Here is a 15,217-nt window from a genome sequence, read left to right as displayed (position 1 = left end):
TCTGGTACTACCTGCCTCCCACTGCTGCTAGGAATCTAGCATAACCAATTGGGGTATGAACACATGGGCTGTATCTGTGCTGCCATTCAAGCTGCCAAACTTTTCTAATTATTCGTTAAAAATGTATTGTTAATTTATGTTTCATTTTTATTGGACACTCGGTTTTGCAGGTTTGAGGTTTTGGATCCTTGTAGGCCAATGCAGCATATATTCCACGTGGAAATTTGCTGCATTCTGTGGTTCCAGCCTTTTGAAACCTCATACACAAATTTGATCACATTCTAATTTTTCCAGAAATGGCGCCACTATAGTTCACAGGCTGTTCTTGGTATTGCATTTCAATCCTTTCTTACAACCCTTCCATTATTGTAATATACACTTCACGCCCCCAGCGCTAGGTGTAATGCCCATTTGACCACAACACTGAGGACGATTCCTTAGGGCCTAAGGGCTGATGATTGCAAACTTTGGAATGCAGATTATTTTTTAATAGCGGAGATGGAATCACAGACAAAAACATTCATCAAAGATCGTATAATGTCGTATTAGGGTGTTGTCTCATGAGCTGCGGAGAATTGGCATTGTGGGGCTGGAAATATGTAGTGTGTTTATCAAGGGCCAAAATCTCTTCATAGATTATAATGAGAGATTAAGACAAGTGTGTTCCTTGTCTTGTTCTTTCCTAAGGTTACATTCACCTGCTTTGGCTTTATCTCTGCAGCAGTGTCCTTCACAAATGTAGCTGCCACATATGGCTATGTGCGCACGCTGCGTTTTTTTGATGCTGAGTTTTTGTGCGTTTTTGGCCGCTAAAAACGCACAAAAACGCACCTGCGTCGAAAAAACGCATCAAAAACGCATGCGTTTTTACCGCGATTTGGTGCGTTTTTGGCTGCGTTTTGCTGCGTTTTTGATCTTTGCGTTTTGCTTCGTTTTTCCAATGCATTGCATGGGCGGAAAACGCAGAAAAACGCAGGAAAGAATTGACATGTCCATTTTTTTTTTTCAAGCTCAAAAACGCAGTTTAAAAAAACAGTTGTGTGCGGACAGCAAAAATGAAAACTCAGACTTTGCTGGGGAAGCAAAGTCATGCAGTTTTGAGGCCAAAAACGCACCCGAAAAACGCGCAAAAACGCACTGTGCGCACATAGCCTTAGTTATCCTCTGCTGTGGATTTCACCACTCGCTGACTATACAATATGTGAGATCTGCAATTCTGAGACAGATGGGCCATACCGTTACATTTAACTTGTCACAATATGCACTACATTCTGCAAGAATCTTTTTGCAAAATGTGACACAGGTTTTGAAAATCTGCATTGCTTTTTACGTTATTGCAGATTTTTTATTTGGACTGAAAGCTGGACTGAGGGAATGTGCATCTGATCATTATACAGAGCAGATTTTTATGGACTGTTCAGTAATTTCTGGTCAGTTTGCAACTCTGGTCCTTGACAGAAAACCTCCGTGGCTATGTGGCAGTACTAGAAGATATAGTGAGCCATATACTGTACAGATTTGCTATTGAGTTTGTCGAAGTTTGGTGATAAGCCCATTCCCCAGTGATTGTGCTGGATTTTTTTAAAGAGGACCAGCCACCTGGATTTTCATATATAAACTAAAGCCAGTGCTATACTGGCGCTATCATGCTGATTCTATACATACCTTTAGTTGGGAGATCTGATGTATACTTTCTGAAATACAAGCAAGTAAAGTTTGTGAACTGCACTGTTATTTGATTGATGGCAGCTACAGAATATCTAATAGGTGGGGTTGGGTTTTGCTAGTTATTCTGCCCCTGTCTGCCTGCCTGTCCTTCCTCCTCCTGTTCGTCCTCCCTCTCTCCTCCCCCTGTAATAACAGAGACAGGGGGAGGAAGGTCAGGCAGGCAGACAGGGGCGGAATAACTAGCAAAACTCGACCCACCTATTAGATATTCTGCAGCTACTATCAATCAAGTAACACTGCATTTCACAAACTTTACTTGCCTGTATTTCAGAAACTATACATCCGATCTCACAACTAAAGGTATGTATAGAATCAGCATGATAGCGCCAGAATAGCACTGGCTTTAGTTTATATAGGAAAATCCTGGTGGTTGGTCCTCTTTAAGTCTGGGACATTTCCACAATGTATCCTTAAGGTAAAGTGGGGCTTTAATGACACCCGGTCATATGGCTTTTTATCAGGTTTGCCTAACTTGATTGCTGGGACCCTTTACTATGTGGATCTCCGATGTGCCCTCCTCCTGGATATTATCCAACTTGGTAAAGGATTTGTCTTTTTGATAATTGTGCCATCAGTATATATTTCTTTTGATATTTGTACCATCAGTGTACACCATCTTTGATATTTGTAGTATTATTCTATATTCTGGTGTGTCCGGGCACACATATGATTATTGTTTGATCTATTTGTCTGAGGCCCCCTTCACACGTCCGTGAAAATCATGCACGTGTTTCACGGACGTGTCAAAAGTGCGTTTTCCCATTCGTGAGCCGTGTTTATGGCACTACGTGTGTTTTCCATGTGTTATCCGTGATAACACACGGAGAACGAGAACTTTCTGCTCACCTGTCCCTGGCGTCGATGTCCGTGGTGCTGAACTTCGGTCTCCGGTCCTGCCGACTCCCCGCTGCTGCTGCTTCTGACCGCAGTGAAGTGAATATGCAATGAGCATAATGAGCGGCGGTCGGACGCAAGTGACAGCAGAGACAGGAGGGCTGGAGAAGGTGAGTAAAGATTTGTTATTTTTTTCTCTGACACGTGAGTTTTCTCCGGCGTGTGTCACACGGGACCGCATCCACACTACATCTGTGTGGTCCACATGTGGGCCGTGTGACACCCGTGATGCCGGAGAAAACGTGGACATGTCTACATGTGGAACACACGGACACGCGTATGCTCCACACGTACACTCCACACGTACACACGTTCCATGGCAAAACACGCACGTGTGCGCAGACCCATTGATTTTAATGGGTCTACGTGTGCCCGTGTCTCCGGTACGTGCAAGAACGGACCTAACACGTACCGGAGACACGTGCGTGTGAAGGGGGCCTTATATAGGATCCCTTGTTAGGTCTCCACTTGTAATATTGGTGTGTCTTGGTTTTAATTGGTTTTAAATTTTGTGCATTTATCAATAAACATTTTGTATTTTTGCTAATGTATGTGAATGGAGTGCCTTTTGGTCTGCTTCTTTTCTTCTTCTTACTATGTGGTTTGGCAGACAGTGCACCCTCACTAGTCATTTTCTTGTGTAAGATTATTCTTCACAATTAGCTGTGCGTTCCCGCTCTTTCTTTATTATCCTTAAGGTAAAATCACACAGTATTTTTTTCACCTGGAGTTAGAATGGGTCTGCTCTGAAAACTGGCTGAAAAAACACCCAAAAACCACTCCAAATAATCTTATTTATTTCTATGTAACAGTATATGCACAACAAGTCTTTTTGCACAGTTTTCGGAGCAGAAGCTGAGCAGAATCTTCACGTGTCTGATAAGGATTTAGAGCGTTTCTGCTGCAAAACCTCCGTAATAAAAACGGTGTGTGCACATATCCCAAAACTTGTTTCTATATTCAGGTTTTGAGAAGTCTTTTAACTGCTTTATGTTTCCAAAAACATCTAAGTAGTTAATAGAAATGAGCAGACCGTTCTTCATGTATTTTCCTGCATGGAAGATAGTTCATAGTTTTAGAGTGGAAGATAATGGGAAGGCAAAAAAAGTGCCCAGAACACATCTTGGCATCTTTGGAACGTTTTGTGAGCATGACTGCCTGTCGCGTTTTTACTCCTAGTTTAATGAACTTAACAAAACGCTCAGAAATCACCCAAAAAAAACTCTACAAAAAACACATAAGCCATACCATGACCTTGTTTTTCCCTTTTACACCTGTATATATGTGCATGTAGTGTGTGTGGTAATATACTCACTACCACCATCTTCTCTGGTATCCAGCACTGCTTTGCTACTTTTCTCAGTGATGTCTCCGCTCTTCAGACTCTCTATCACATTGCGCTCTATATGTGACCTAGATGTGGATTTTAGGACGGGGTCACAAAGCCGTAGATTTTTTAATGCAAGAGAATTGTGGCAATTATGTAAATGATACTGCTCAAACTCTGATTAGAGTTTGAGCCGAGTGTCATTCACTATGATCCGATTCTCTAGCAAGCGAGAATAAGAGCACATGTGCCGAGAAGATGGAAAACTTAATTTTTCCATCTTCTCCATTGTCTGTAACAAAAAGGAGACCGTTGCACTCTGTAGTGCTAAGATATGTGGAGAAATGAATATAGACATGCATTACTACTATGAAAAACATGTAAGAATTGAGATACTTAGCACATAAGAATGGCCAGTTTTAAGTGAGCCCAACAGCCAACGGTAAGGCGACCTCTTTTTGTTGGATCGCTATAAAACTAATGCCTCTCTTTGGGTTAAAAAAAACCCTACAATTTATGGGTAGACAAGAACCTGCATAGGTTTTTTTTTACCCAAAGAGAGGCATTCGTTTGATAGGGACCCAATAAAAATGAAGTCTCCTTGCCGCTGGCTTTTGGGCTCACATAAAACTGGCCAATTTTGTGTGCTAAGTATCTCAATTCTTTCATTACTGCTATGAAAGACATGTAAGTCTATATTTCCATATTCATTGTTCCACATGTCTTATCACTATAGAGTGCAACTGTCTCCTTTTTGTTACTATGTTTCATTTTCAGTTTGCACTTGTTCACATTAGAAAGGTAGGATGTGCCATCAGTCTTTTTCTCCATTGTCTGTGTTGGCGTTACATCCGATCTGTGGATTTCCACTCACCATAGACCTGATTGGTGTGCGCCATCTAATTTACGCTGTCACTTGCAGCATGCAGCGTTTTGTTTTTTTTTGTCTTGCCGAATTGGCATGAGAAAAAACCCGCTGATCTTCACTGTCCCATAGTATAACATTGGGCTATCCGATAAAACATTGGCTAGCCTCTGTCAGCGTTATAGGCTTGTGTGAGTGAGCCCTTACCATGTAAGTATGTGGCATGTCTGAATGAAGCCCAAAAGGCTTACGTTGTAAAAAAGACTTCCAGCTCACACACAGGGCACAGTGTTATCTAGAGAGTCACCGAAGAGGAGCGATGAAAGAAACCGGAGATGATGGCAGCAGGCGAGTATACAGTCATATGAAAAAGTTTGGGCACCCCTATTAATGTTAACCTTTTTTCTTTATAACAATTTGGGTTTTTGCAACAGCTATTTCAGTTTCATATATCTAATAACTGATGGACTGAGTAATATTTCTGGATTGAAATGAAGTTTATTGTACTAACAGAAAATGTGCAATCCGCATTTAAACAAAATTTGACCGGTGCAAAAGTATGGGCACCCTTATCAATTTCTTGATTTCAACACTCCTAACTACTTTTTACTGACTTACTAAAGCACTAAATTGGTTTTGTAACCTCATTGAGCTTTGAACTTCATAGGCAGGTGTATCCAATCATGAGAAAAGGTATTTAAGGTGGCCACTTGCAAGTTGTTCTCCTATTTGAATCTCCTATGTAGAGTGGCATCATGGGCTCCTCAAAACAACTCTCAAATGATCTGAAAAAAAGATTATTCAACATAGTTGTTCAGGGGAAGGATACAAAAAATTGTCCCAGAGATTTAAACTGTCAGTTTCCACTGTGAGGAACATAGTAAGGAAATGGAAGAACACAGGTACAGTTCTTGTTAAGCCCAGAAGTGGCAGGCAAAGAAAAATATCAGAAAGGCAGAGAAGAAGAATGGTGAGAACAGTCAAGGACAATCCACAGACCACCTCCAAAGACCTGCAGCATCATCTTGCTGCAGATGGTATCAATGTGCATCGGTCAACAATACAGCGCACGTTGCACAAGGAGAAGCTGTATGGGAGAGTGATGCGAAAGAAGCCGTTTCTTTAAGCACGCCACAAACAGAGTCACCTGAGGTATGCAAAAGCACATTTGGACAAGCCAGTTACATTTTGGAAGAAGGTCCTGTGGACTGATGAAACAAAGATTGAGTTGTTTGGTCATACAAAAAGGCGTTATGCATGGAGGCAAAAAAACACGGCATTCCAAGAAAAGCACTTGCTACCCACAGTAAAATTTGGTGGAGGTTCCATCATGCTTTGGTGCTGTGTGGCCAGTGCTGGCACCCGGATGCTTGTTAAAGTTGAGGGTCACATGGATTCAACTCAGTATCAGCAGATTTTTGACAATAATGTGCAAGAATCAGTGACGAAGTTGAAGTTACACAGGGGATATTTCAGCAAGACAATGATCCAAAACACTGCTCCAAATCTACTCAGGCATTCATGCAGAGAAACAATTACAATGTTCTGGAATGGCCATCCCAGTCCGCAGAACTGAATATCATTGAAAATCTCTGGGATGATTTGAAGCGTGCTGTCCATGCTCGGCGACCATCAAACTTAACTGAACTGGATTTGTTTTGTAAACAGGAATGGTCAAATATATCTTCATCCAGGATCCAGAAACTCATTAAAAGCTACGGGAAGCGACTAGAGGCTGTTATTTTTGCAAAAGGAGGATCTACAAAATATTAAGATCACTTTTATGTTGAGGTGCCCATACTTTTGCACCGGTCAAATTTTGTTTAAATGCGGATTGCACATTTTCTGTTAGTACAATAAACCTCATTTCAATCCAGAAATATTACTCAGTCCATCAGTTATTAGATATATGAAACTGAAATAGCTGTTGCAAAACCCCAAATTGTTATAAAGAAAAAAGGTTAACATTAATAGGGGTGCCCAAACTTTTTCATATGACTGTATTAACACACTGACACTACGGTATACAAGCATATACATAAGTTTTGGGGGGAGGGGAAAGTTAATGGGAGGCCTTCATTAAGAAAACGCCAACAAAAAAGTTCATAAAACGCCTCAGGAAAAACCTAAAAAATGCACAAAAAGACGTTTGCGTAATAAATAATGCTAGTCTTCCCTGAAGTGGCTTCCATTTGAAAACCTTGTTTGGTTTTGCCCTCCTGACAAAAAAAATGATGTGTGAACATACTGTAAGGACGATTGCGGCGCTTATGGTTTCACTATGGCTATTTCTGCCAGCCTTGGTCCGCTTTATAGAGGGACTGTCAGCTTTGCAAACATTTTTGTTCCAGTGGACAGTATTGGGCCACGTGCAGACGTTGAGTATTTTGTGACACTTTTATTTCAGTATTTGTAGCCGAAACCGTGAGTGAAAGAATCAGAGGAAAGTACAATAGGAACACGGGCACCACTTCTGTATTTATCACCCACTCCTTGTTTTGGCTACAAATGCTGAGGTAAAAAACTCACCAAATGCTCAATCTGTCCACTGCGCCTCATTAAGAGGAAACAGACAAAGAAGGCCATGTGCACACATTGAGTATTTGTTGAGTTTTTTATCTCAGTATTTGAGAAAGGAAACCAGGAGTGGAACAATCAGAGGAAAATATAATAGAAACACGGGCACCACTGCTGTATTTATCTCCCACTACTGGTTTTCGCTGACAAATACTGAGGTAAAAAATCCACCAAATACTCAATGTGTGCACGTGGCCTTAGATGTCTGGTTTTCTTAATGAGGCCATGTGCACACGTTGAGTATTTGGTGAGTTTTTTTTACCTCAGTGTTTGTTCCACTCCTGGTTTTGTCTTACAATCAGAGGAAAAGTATAATAGAAACACGGGCACCACTTCTGTATTCACGACCCAATGCTGGTTTTGGCTACAAATACGGAGGTAAAAAAGTCACCAAGTACTCAACGTGTGCACGTAGCTTTATTCCCTATGGAAATGACTATTCTAAAAAATTTTATGTTTAATAGTTTTGCTGTTTCTCTGTATTTCCTAGCAATGGAAGAATACATTGACACCTGGCATCTTTCGGAGGACCTGTCCTATTGATTTAGCTGGGCACTATGTAATGCTTAGTTTTTATCCTGGTGGTGGCACTGCAGAGATGCTGACACTTCCTGACGGTGCACACTAATCATGGCTGCTTGCCTTGAGTCCTTGGGTCACTATTTAACCAATTTATTGTCAAAGGACTTTTCTAACAAGTACGGTTTAGAGATGAGGGGGAAATAAATTGTCATCAACTGTTTCTGGCCGCTTGTGTCTGCCGTACCCTGGGGATGATACAGGCTCCTGTTCACACTGACCTGTTTCGTGCTCATATATTCATCAAACAGAGGGGCGATCCTTATAATACAAATATAGTATTCTTGTAAACCAGTCCTCTTATATGAAGGTGAACCAGTGACTTTCAGCGCTCCGATCACAGCAGAACAGCGCTCCTCATTGTTGGCTGTTTTTGGCTGGTTGCTGGCCGGAGGAGTGGCCATGTCAATTATCAGTTAAATTAGTCACTAAGTATTTTTCCAAAGTCTCACCGAATAATTTATTTCCTCCTCTGCCTTGTGTGACTTGCAGTCACGGATGGGATGAGTCTTTGCTATGCCATGGGTCAATGGACATTGTTCTGACCTAAGATTACAATGTGCTCATCTTCTTTCCAAAGTGTGGCCTCTCTCCTCTGTCCATACCGCTGATGGCCAGAGATAATTATTACACTTAGTCATCCTATGTTTTCATGGTTTAAGCCGTTCATGAGTAACATATAGGACTAAAAGCTGCTTCATAACCAAAATGTTTTGAGTATAATATAATAATGTAAAGTTATTGGTGATAACTTAGTGATTGGTTTGGATTTGACTTCTGGGACATACTCCAAATTTTTATCTCAGATCGGGCACTTTTTTCCCAAAATGTCCCAATAGCTGCTCCATTATTTCTCTATTGCACTGCCAGAAAATGCTCAGCACTCATCAGCCATATAGATATGGATCATGTCACCACCTCTCCACTATAATGGGGTTAAAAGTACCACGTTCTGATCAGAGCAGGTCCTAGTGGTCCGACCCCCACTGATCAGCAAATTGCCACCTATTGATAAATGTTAACTTGTTTTCACCGGACAACTCTTCTAAAAAAAAGTGTTTATATTTTTGCAAAAAAATGTTTTTGGTATTATTTTACAATGGAAAGTTATGGATTTTGCAATATACTTTCGATATTCAAGATCTCTGATTGCAGTAAAGCAATTGAAACCTCCATTATTTACTTTCAGGGCAAAATAATCATAATAATCTATCGCGGTCATGGCATCGTTGTATTGCGATTCTGTGTCATTCTCATGACTTGTACAGAGTTGCACCCATTAGAAGTAAATAATGAAGATTGTAAGTAAATTGCAGCAAGCCGAGTGTTTGATGCAGAGTATAGAAAAAATTGAATAATTTTCCAATATATAACCAATAGTGATGAGTGAGCACTACCATGCTCAGGTGCTCAGTACTCGTAACGAGCAGTCAGACACTCGGACGGGCGCTACTCCAGTACCGAGTATAATGGAAGTCAATGGGGTACTCAAGCATTCTTCTAGAAGATTTCATGGTTAAATGGTAGAGTTCACCATTGACTTCCATTATACTTGGTTCTCGAGTCACGCCTGTCCAAACATTCGACTGCTCTTAACAAGTACTGAGCAATCACCTAACATTATTTACTGAAAATACAATGCCTCTTTAAGTTACACCCCCTCCCCCACCCATCAATAGAGCCCCCACTACTAACAACAAAAGTCCATTAATTGACATATTTGACAAGTTGTTAAAAACTCTCTGCTTGGAACACTGGGTGACTACTCCTGTGTCCGCCATATAAGCGCCCAAAGTGGTTCCTTCACGTAGCTTTCCTAAGGTTTTGTGCACCATTACCGAAGCACGTAATGTAACGTATGACTGTGTTTCTGGGAAAATAATTAAAAAGTAACTAAGCTTCTGTAAATTGTTAAAATGTCCAAAAGTTTAGTTACTCTTTAATTTCGGACGTTACCTACCTATAGATACTATAATAATAATAGTAAGTAACATCTAATTTGCCGTCCAGGCTCTGTTATCCACACTCAAGGACAAAAATTGCAATCTGCAGTCAACTAAAATTCCTTTAATCCCGGGGAATGCAAAATGCTGATGTGAATGATACTATGGTAGCAGTACATGTGGATGTCCACATTTTCAGTATAGATAGAGTATGGGCTCTCTGGAGTGATGCCATCACTATCTGCTGGTCCTCCACCAGTCTAGGTCTACAGAAGAACCAAGAAAATGTTTCTGGGGAGCTGTGACTATGGAGGTAATTCTTCTGAATGGTTTTTCTGTAGACGTTTTTTGGATCATTGATCAATAGGAGCCTTTGTTTATAGCCCACAAACAACTTATTATCTGGAATGCAGACACCGCCGGACGAATCCCATCAATATTTATATGCAAAACAGAAGTGGAGGACAATGGAGGAATGAAAGGACAGAGGACTGTAGTCACGTCTGCAGAGATGAAGTGAAGCTCCAAGTTAACCCTCTAAAGGGGTTTTCGGACTACTATTTTATTTTTTTTTAAATCAGGCATAGATTCATTAAAAATAATAAATGAAGGCATACCCCCCTTTCAGCTTACTCCCCTCCCAGCATACTCCCCGTTCCAGCATACCAACCTTCCAGCATACTCTCCATCCAGCATTCCCACTTGCCAGCATACTCCCCTTCTAGCATACCCACCTTCCAGCATTCACATTTTCCATCTTACTCTCCTTCCAGCATGTTCCCCTTCCAGCATACCCACCTTCCAGCATACTCTCCATCCAGCATTCCCACTTGCCAGCATACTCCCCTTCTAGCATACCCACCTTCCAGCATTCACATCTTCCATCTTACTCCCCTTCCAGCATGATCCCCTTCCAGCATACCCACATTCCAGCATACTCTCCTTCCAGCATTCCCACTTGCCAGCATACTCCCCTTCCAGCACACCCACTTTCCAGCATACACACCTTCCAGCTTATTCCCTTTCCAGCATACCCACCTTCCAGCTTACTCCCTTTCCAGCATACCCACCTTCTACCTTACTCCCTTTCCAGCATACCCACCATCTAGCTTACTCCCTTTCCAGCATACCCACCTTCCAGCTTACTCCTTTTCCAGCATACCCACCTTCCAGCTTACTCCTTTTCCAGCATACCCACCTTTCAGCTTACTCCCTTTCCAGCATACCCCACTTCCAGAATACTCCGCTTCCAGCATACCCACCTTCCATCGCCAAATTACTGTTGGACAACCTTGTTTTAGTCTTAAGGTGTATATATATTTTGTCATTCCAGCATTAGTATATTTCCATTCTTTTCCTTGAAAAACCTACTGGAAACTCTCCTTCAGGTGTATACATCCTGATGTATTATTATCTGATGTGGGGGGCAGCAATGGACCTACCTAATTCTGTGGGAACTGAAGTTGTTACGTGCCAGTCGTGTTCTCGTGGAATTATCGGATAAGCTATAGACATCACTAGACTCCTGACAATCAGCTGTTATCTGTTGTAAGTGTTCCATTGACCCGCAGCGCCACCACTGGTTATATGAGGTATTACACCGTTCCTACTAAAATTATTAGGTTTTATGTAATGAATGGATACTCCAGGCCTCCATAGCAAGCACCAGTCATAGTTATCGTCTAGTCTGCCTGATATAACCCCTATTTTAGGTTCTGTATGAAGGATTTACTTTATTTCTTAGTTTGTATGCATTTATTGACAAAGTTAGTATTAATATTATTGATATCCCCCATTTTTTTTTCTAAAAGGTAGAGAATGTGGGTTTCCGCTTACATTCATTTCACCCACATCGGTGGAGGAGGAGCTGTGGCCGCACCCGGGCACCACTGTGTCCCTGAATTGTACGCTGCAGGTTCCGGGCTCATGTAATGGCAGTGTCACGTGGCTGAAGGATGGGAAGGCAGCGGCGTACACCGGGCAAGACACTGTGTGGTAAGAGAGCGTTCTGTACACCGACCCGATCTGTGTTATTACAGGGTATGATTGGGGTGGTGTAAGTACAGCAATTATCCCAGTAATATCGGTTCACTAACAGGTCAGGAACTCCCAGAAAATGTATTATAGATTGAGAACTGGTTAATTACACGCCATTGACAGGGAATATGGAGTAATTCTGCTCTGTAATTTCTTTCAAAATAGCCCAGCATTGACAAACACGGCAGCCTAGGGACATAACTACACCCCCTTATATATATAATAACAAAAATAATAAGCAATAATAATAATAAACTCCCTTTATATCCTGTATTTCCCTGCCGACATTTTGTTATCCTTCATTTTACATGAGGCAAAAGTGAAACGTTTCCACCCCAGTCCTCAATTGGACCCCCATAACGATCCTGAGAATGGGGCTCTACAAAGCCCCTTCTGAATGGCGCGAAGGTCGAGCATGTGCATCTCTACTCCATACACTGTATATGGCACTGCTGGAAAATGCAGCATGCTCTACTCCACTGTCTCATGCAGTCCATAGACATTGAATGGAGTGGATGGAGGTGCACGCTCAACATCTGCACCAGGTGTTGCTTTGCAGATCCCTGTTCTTAGGATTGTTGGAAGTCACACTGGTTGGACAACTAACGATTAGTGATGGGTGAATAGTAACTATTCGTGTTCGGATAATGCTTACCGAAAGCTGAGTACTAGTCCAGTATTCGTCACAACAAGAAAAATGCTTGAGTTCCCCATTGACTTGCTTTCGGTTCATTATTCATGATGAATACTGCAACTAAAAAAAACAAAAAAAGAATAAAAAAAAAAAAGTTAAATTTTTTTCAAGGTGTTTGGCATATCAGAATGGCCATTCTCATACTTGCCCAGTAGCCACGTCACGGCAACTTCATTATACTGGATCCTAATCTATATTACTACATCTTTCATGGTTTAAAAACCACATATATTTGGGAAAAGAGAGATCACCAATAAAGGATAAAAATACCTGTGACTAATGGGGGAGGAGGGCCTGGAAGCTCGGTCAGTCAAATGGAGATAATCCACAACGTTATATACAGACAAAAAAGAAAGACTTACATGCCAACACTTCCAACTATAAAACAGAAACATAAAAAAAAATTCTAAATATTTTTGAGGTGTTTTGCATATCAGAATGGCCATTCTCATACCTGCCCAGTAGCCAAGTCGCGGCAACCTCATTGTACTGGGTCCTACTTTATATTACTACATCTTTCATGGTTTACAAACCATATATATTTTGGAAAAGAGAGACCACCAATAAAGGATAAAAATACCTGTGGCTAATGGGGGAGGAGGGCCTGGAAGCGCGGTCAGTCAAATGGACATAATCCACACACATAATGAAAACTGGAATAGTAGTCGGTATTCAGTAAACATAATCCGAACTCGAACAGTTACTATTTGCCCGTCACTTCTAACAAGTACTAAAGGGTTCTTTACACGCTACGACAGTCTAGCGATGTCGAGCGCGATAGCACCTGCCCCCATCGTACATGCAATATGTGATGATCGCTGCCGTAGCGAACATTATCGCTACGGCAGCGTCACATACACATACCTGTTCGGCGACGTCGCTGTGACCGCCGAACAATCCCTCCTTCAAGGGGGAGGTGCGTTCGGCGTCACAGCGACGTCAACGTGACGTCACTAATCGGCCGTCCAATAGATGCGGAGGGGTGGAGAGGAGCGGGGCGTAACATCCCGCCCACCTCCTTCCTTCCGCATTACCGGTGGATGTAGGTAAGGAGATGTTTGTTGTTCCTGCGGTGTCACACATAGCGATGTGTGGTGCCGCAGGAACGATGAACAACATCGTACCTGTGGCAGCAGCGATATTAAGGAAAGGAGCGACGTGTCAGCGATCACCGTTTTGGATGATTTTGCGATCGTTGATCGTCGCTCCTTGGTGTCACACGCTGCGATGTCGCTACCGGCGCCGGATGTGCGTCACTAACGACGTGACCCCGACGATATATCGGTAGCGATGTCGCAGCGTGTGAAGCACCCTTAAGTGTATACCTATCATATGAAGAGGGGATAACTAATTGTCTATGGAAAACCCCTTTAAAAAATACAGACCCCCCCCTCACTGCCTTTAAAAATAGACTTATCAGCTAATAGGAGCAATAGAAGTTCAAGAACTAAGGAAGTTGAGTATACTGTATGTGGACAGCTTGGAGATTCGCTAGCACTTCTGGGAGCCTCACGTTTTTGCTGGAGTCTCTTTTGCGAGGGTTGGCAAGTGTCCTTTATGTAGTAGTGGAATGGAAGCCCTGATTCAAGCCTTAATGGGAATCTGTCACCAGATTTTTGCTCTGCCATCTGAGAGCAGCATAATGTAGAGACAGAGATCCTGATTCCAGCGATGTGTCACTTACTGAGCTGTTTTCTGTCATTTTGATAAAATCAATGTTTTTTTCTCTGCTGCAGATCTAGCAGTTATACAGAGCTCACAAATATGCTGGACTACCTCAAGTAGTCCTCTAATGATAATCTACTGCTGATTAATCAGTGATTTTATCAAAACTACACTAAGCAACCCAGTAAGTGACACATCGCTTGATTCAGGATCTCTCTAAAGTTCGGATGAACTCGTTGAACCAAACTTCCACTGGTCTGCTCATCTCTAATCCTCAGCTATCAGTGATTGACAGATATCTCTTCATGCTTAGCCATCATTAGCGCACTAAACCTTTAAACCAGGAATGAAATTTCAATGAAAACTTTTATCGTTAAATACAATTGAATCTTTTCAGAAAAATCTATATATATCAGTCTGCTCTGTTCCTGCTGCTTTATAAACATGATGCCAGAATAATGGACTCTATTTTCATGGTTCCTTTTACCTCTGAGATCGCTGTCTTGTCTATTTGGATCAGACCAAGCACCTCGAAAAAGGGCTTAAGCGGGCTTTACACGCTACGACATCGCTAATGCGGAGTCGTTGGGGTCACGGAATTCGTGACGCACATCCGGCCGCATTAGCGATGCCGTTGCGTGTGACATCGATTAGCGATTTTGCATTGTTGCAAAACAGTGCAAAATCGCTAATCGGCGACACGGGGGTCCATTCCCAATTATCGTTACTTCAGCAGTAACGAGGTTGTTCGTCGTTCCTGCGGCAGCACACATCGCTGCGTGTGACGCCGCAGGAGCGAGGAAACTCTCCCTACCTGCCTCCCGGCCGCTATGCGGAAGGAAGGAGGTGGGCGGGATGTTACGTCCCGCTCATCTCCGCCCCTCCGCTGCGATTGGGCGGCGGTTCAG

General features: G+C 42.2%; 1 protein-coding gene across 2 annotated transcripts in view; it reads left to right on the top strand.

Annotated features, from left to right (window-relative positions):
- Window positions 1-15,217, top strand: part of SIGIRR (single Ig and TIR domain containing) — a 55,129-nt gene that overhangs the window by 2,200 nt on the left and 37,712 nt on the right. For both annotated transcript variants that reach the window (XM_075326387.1, XM_075326385.1), the window contains exon 3: window positions 11,725-11,908. In XM_075326387.1, the coding sequence (XP_075182502.1) occupies window positions 11,725-11,908 (184 nt within the window). The remainder of the gene's footprint in view (window positions 1-11,724; window positions 11,909-15,217) is intronic.

This window comes from Anomaloglossus baeobatrachus, chromosome 10 (assembly GCF_048569485.1).
Source record: "Anomaloglossus baeobatrachus isolate aAnoBae1 chromosome 10, aAnoBae1.hap1, whole genome shotgun sequence".
NCBI lineage: Eukaryota > Metazoa > Chordata > Amphibia > Anura > Aromobatidae > Anomaloglossus > Anomaloglossus baeobatrachus.
Note: the sequence above shows the minus strand (reverse complement) of the source record. Positions and strands in the feature narration are given on the sequence as shown.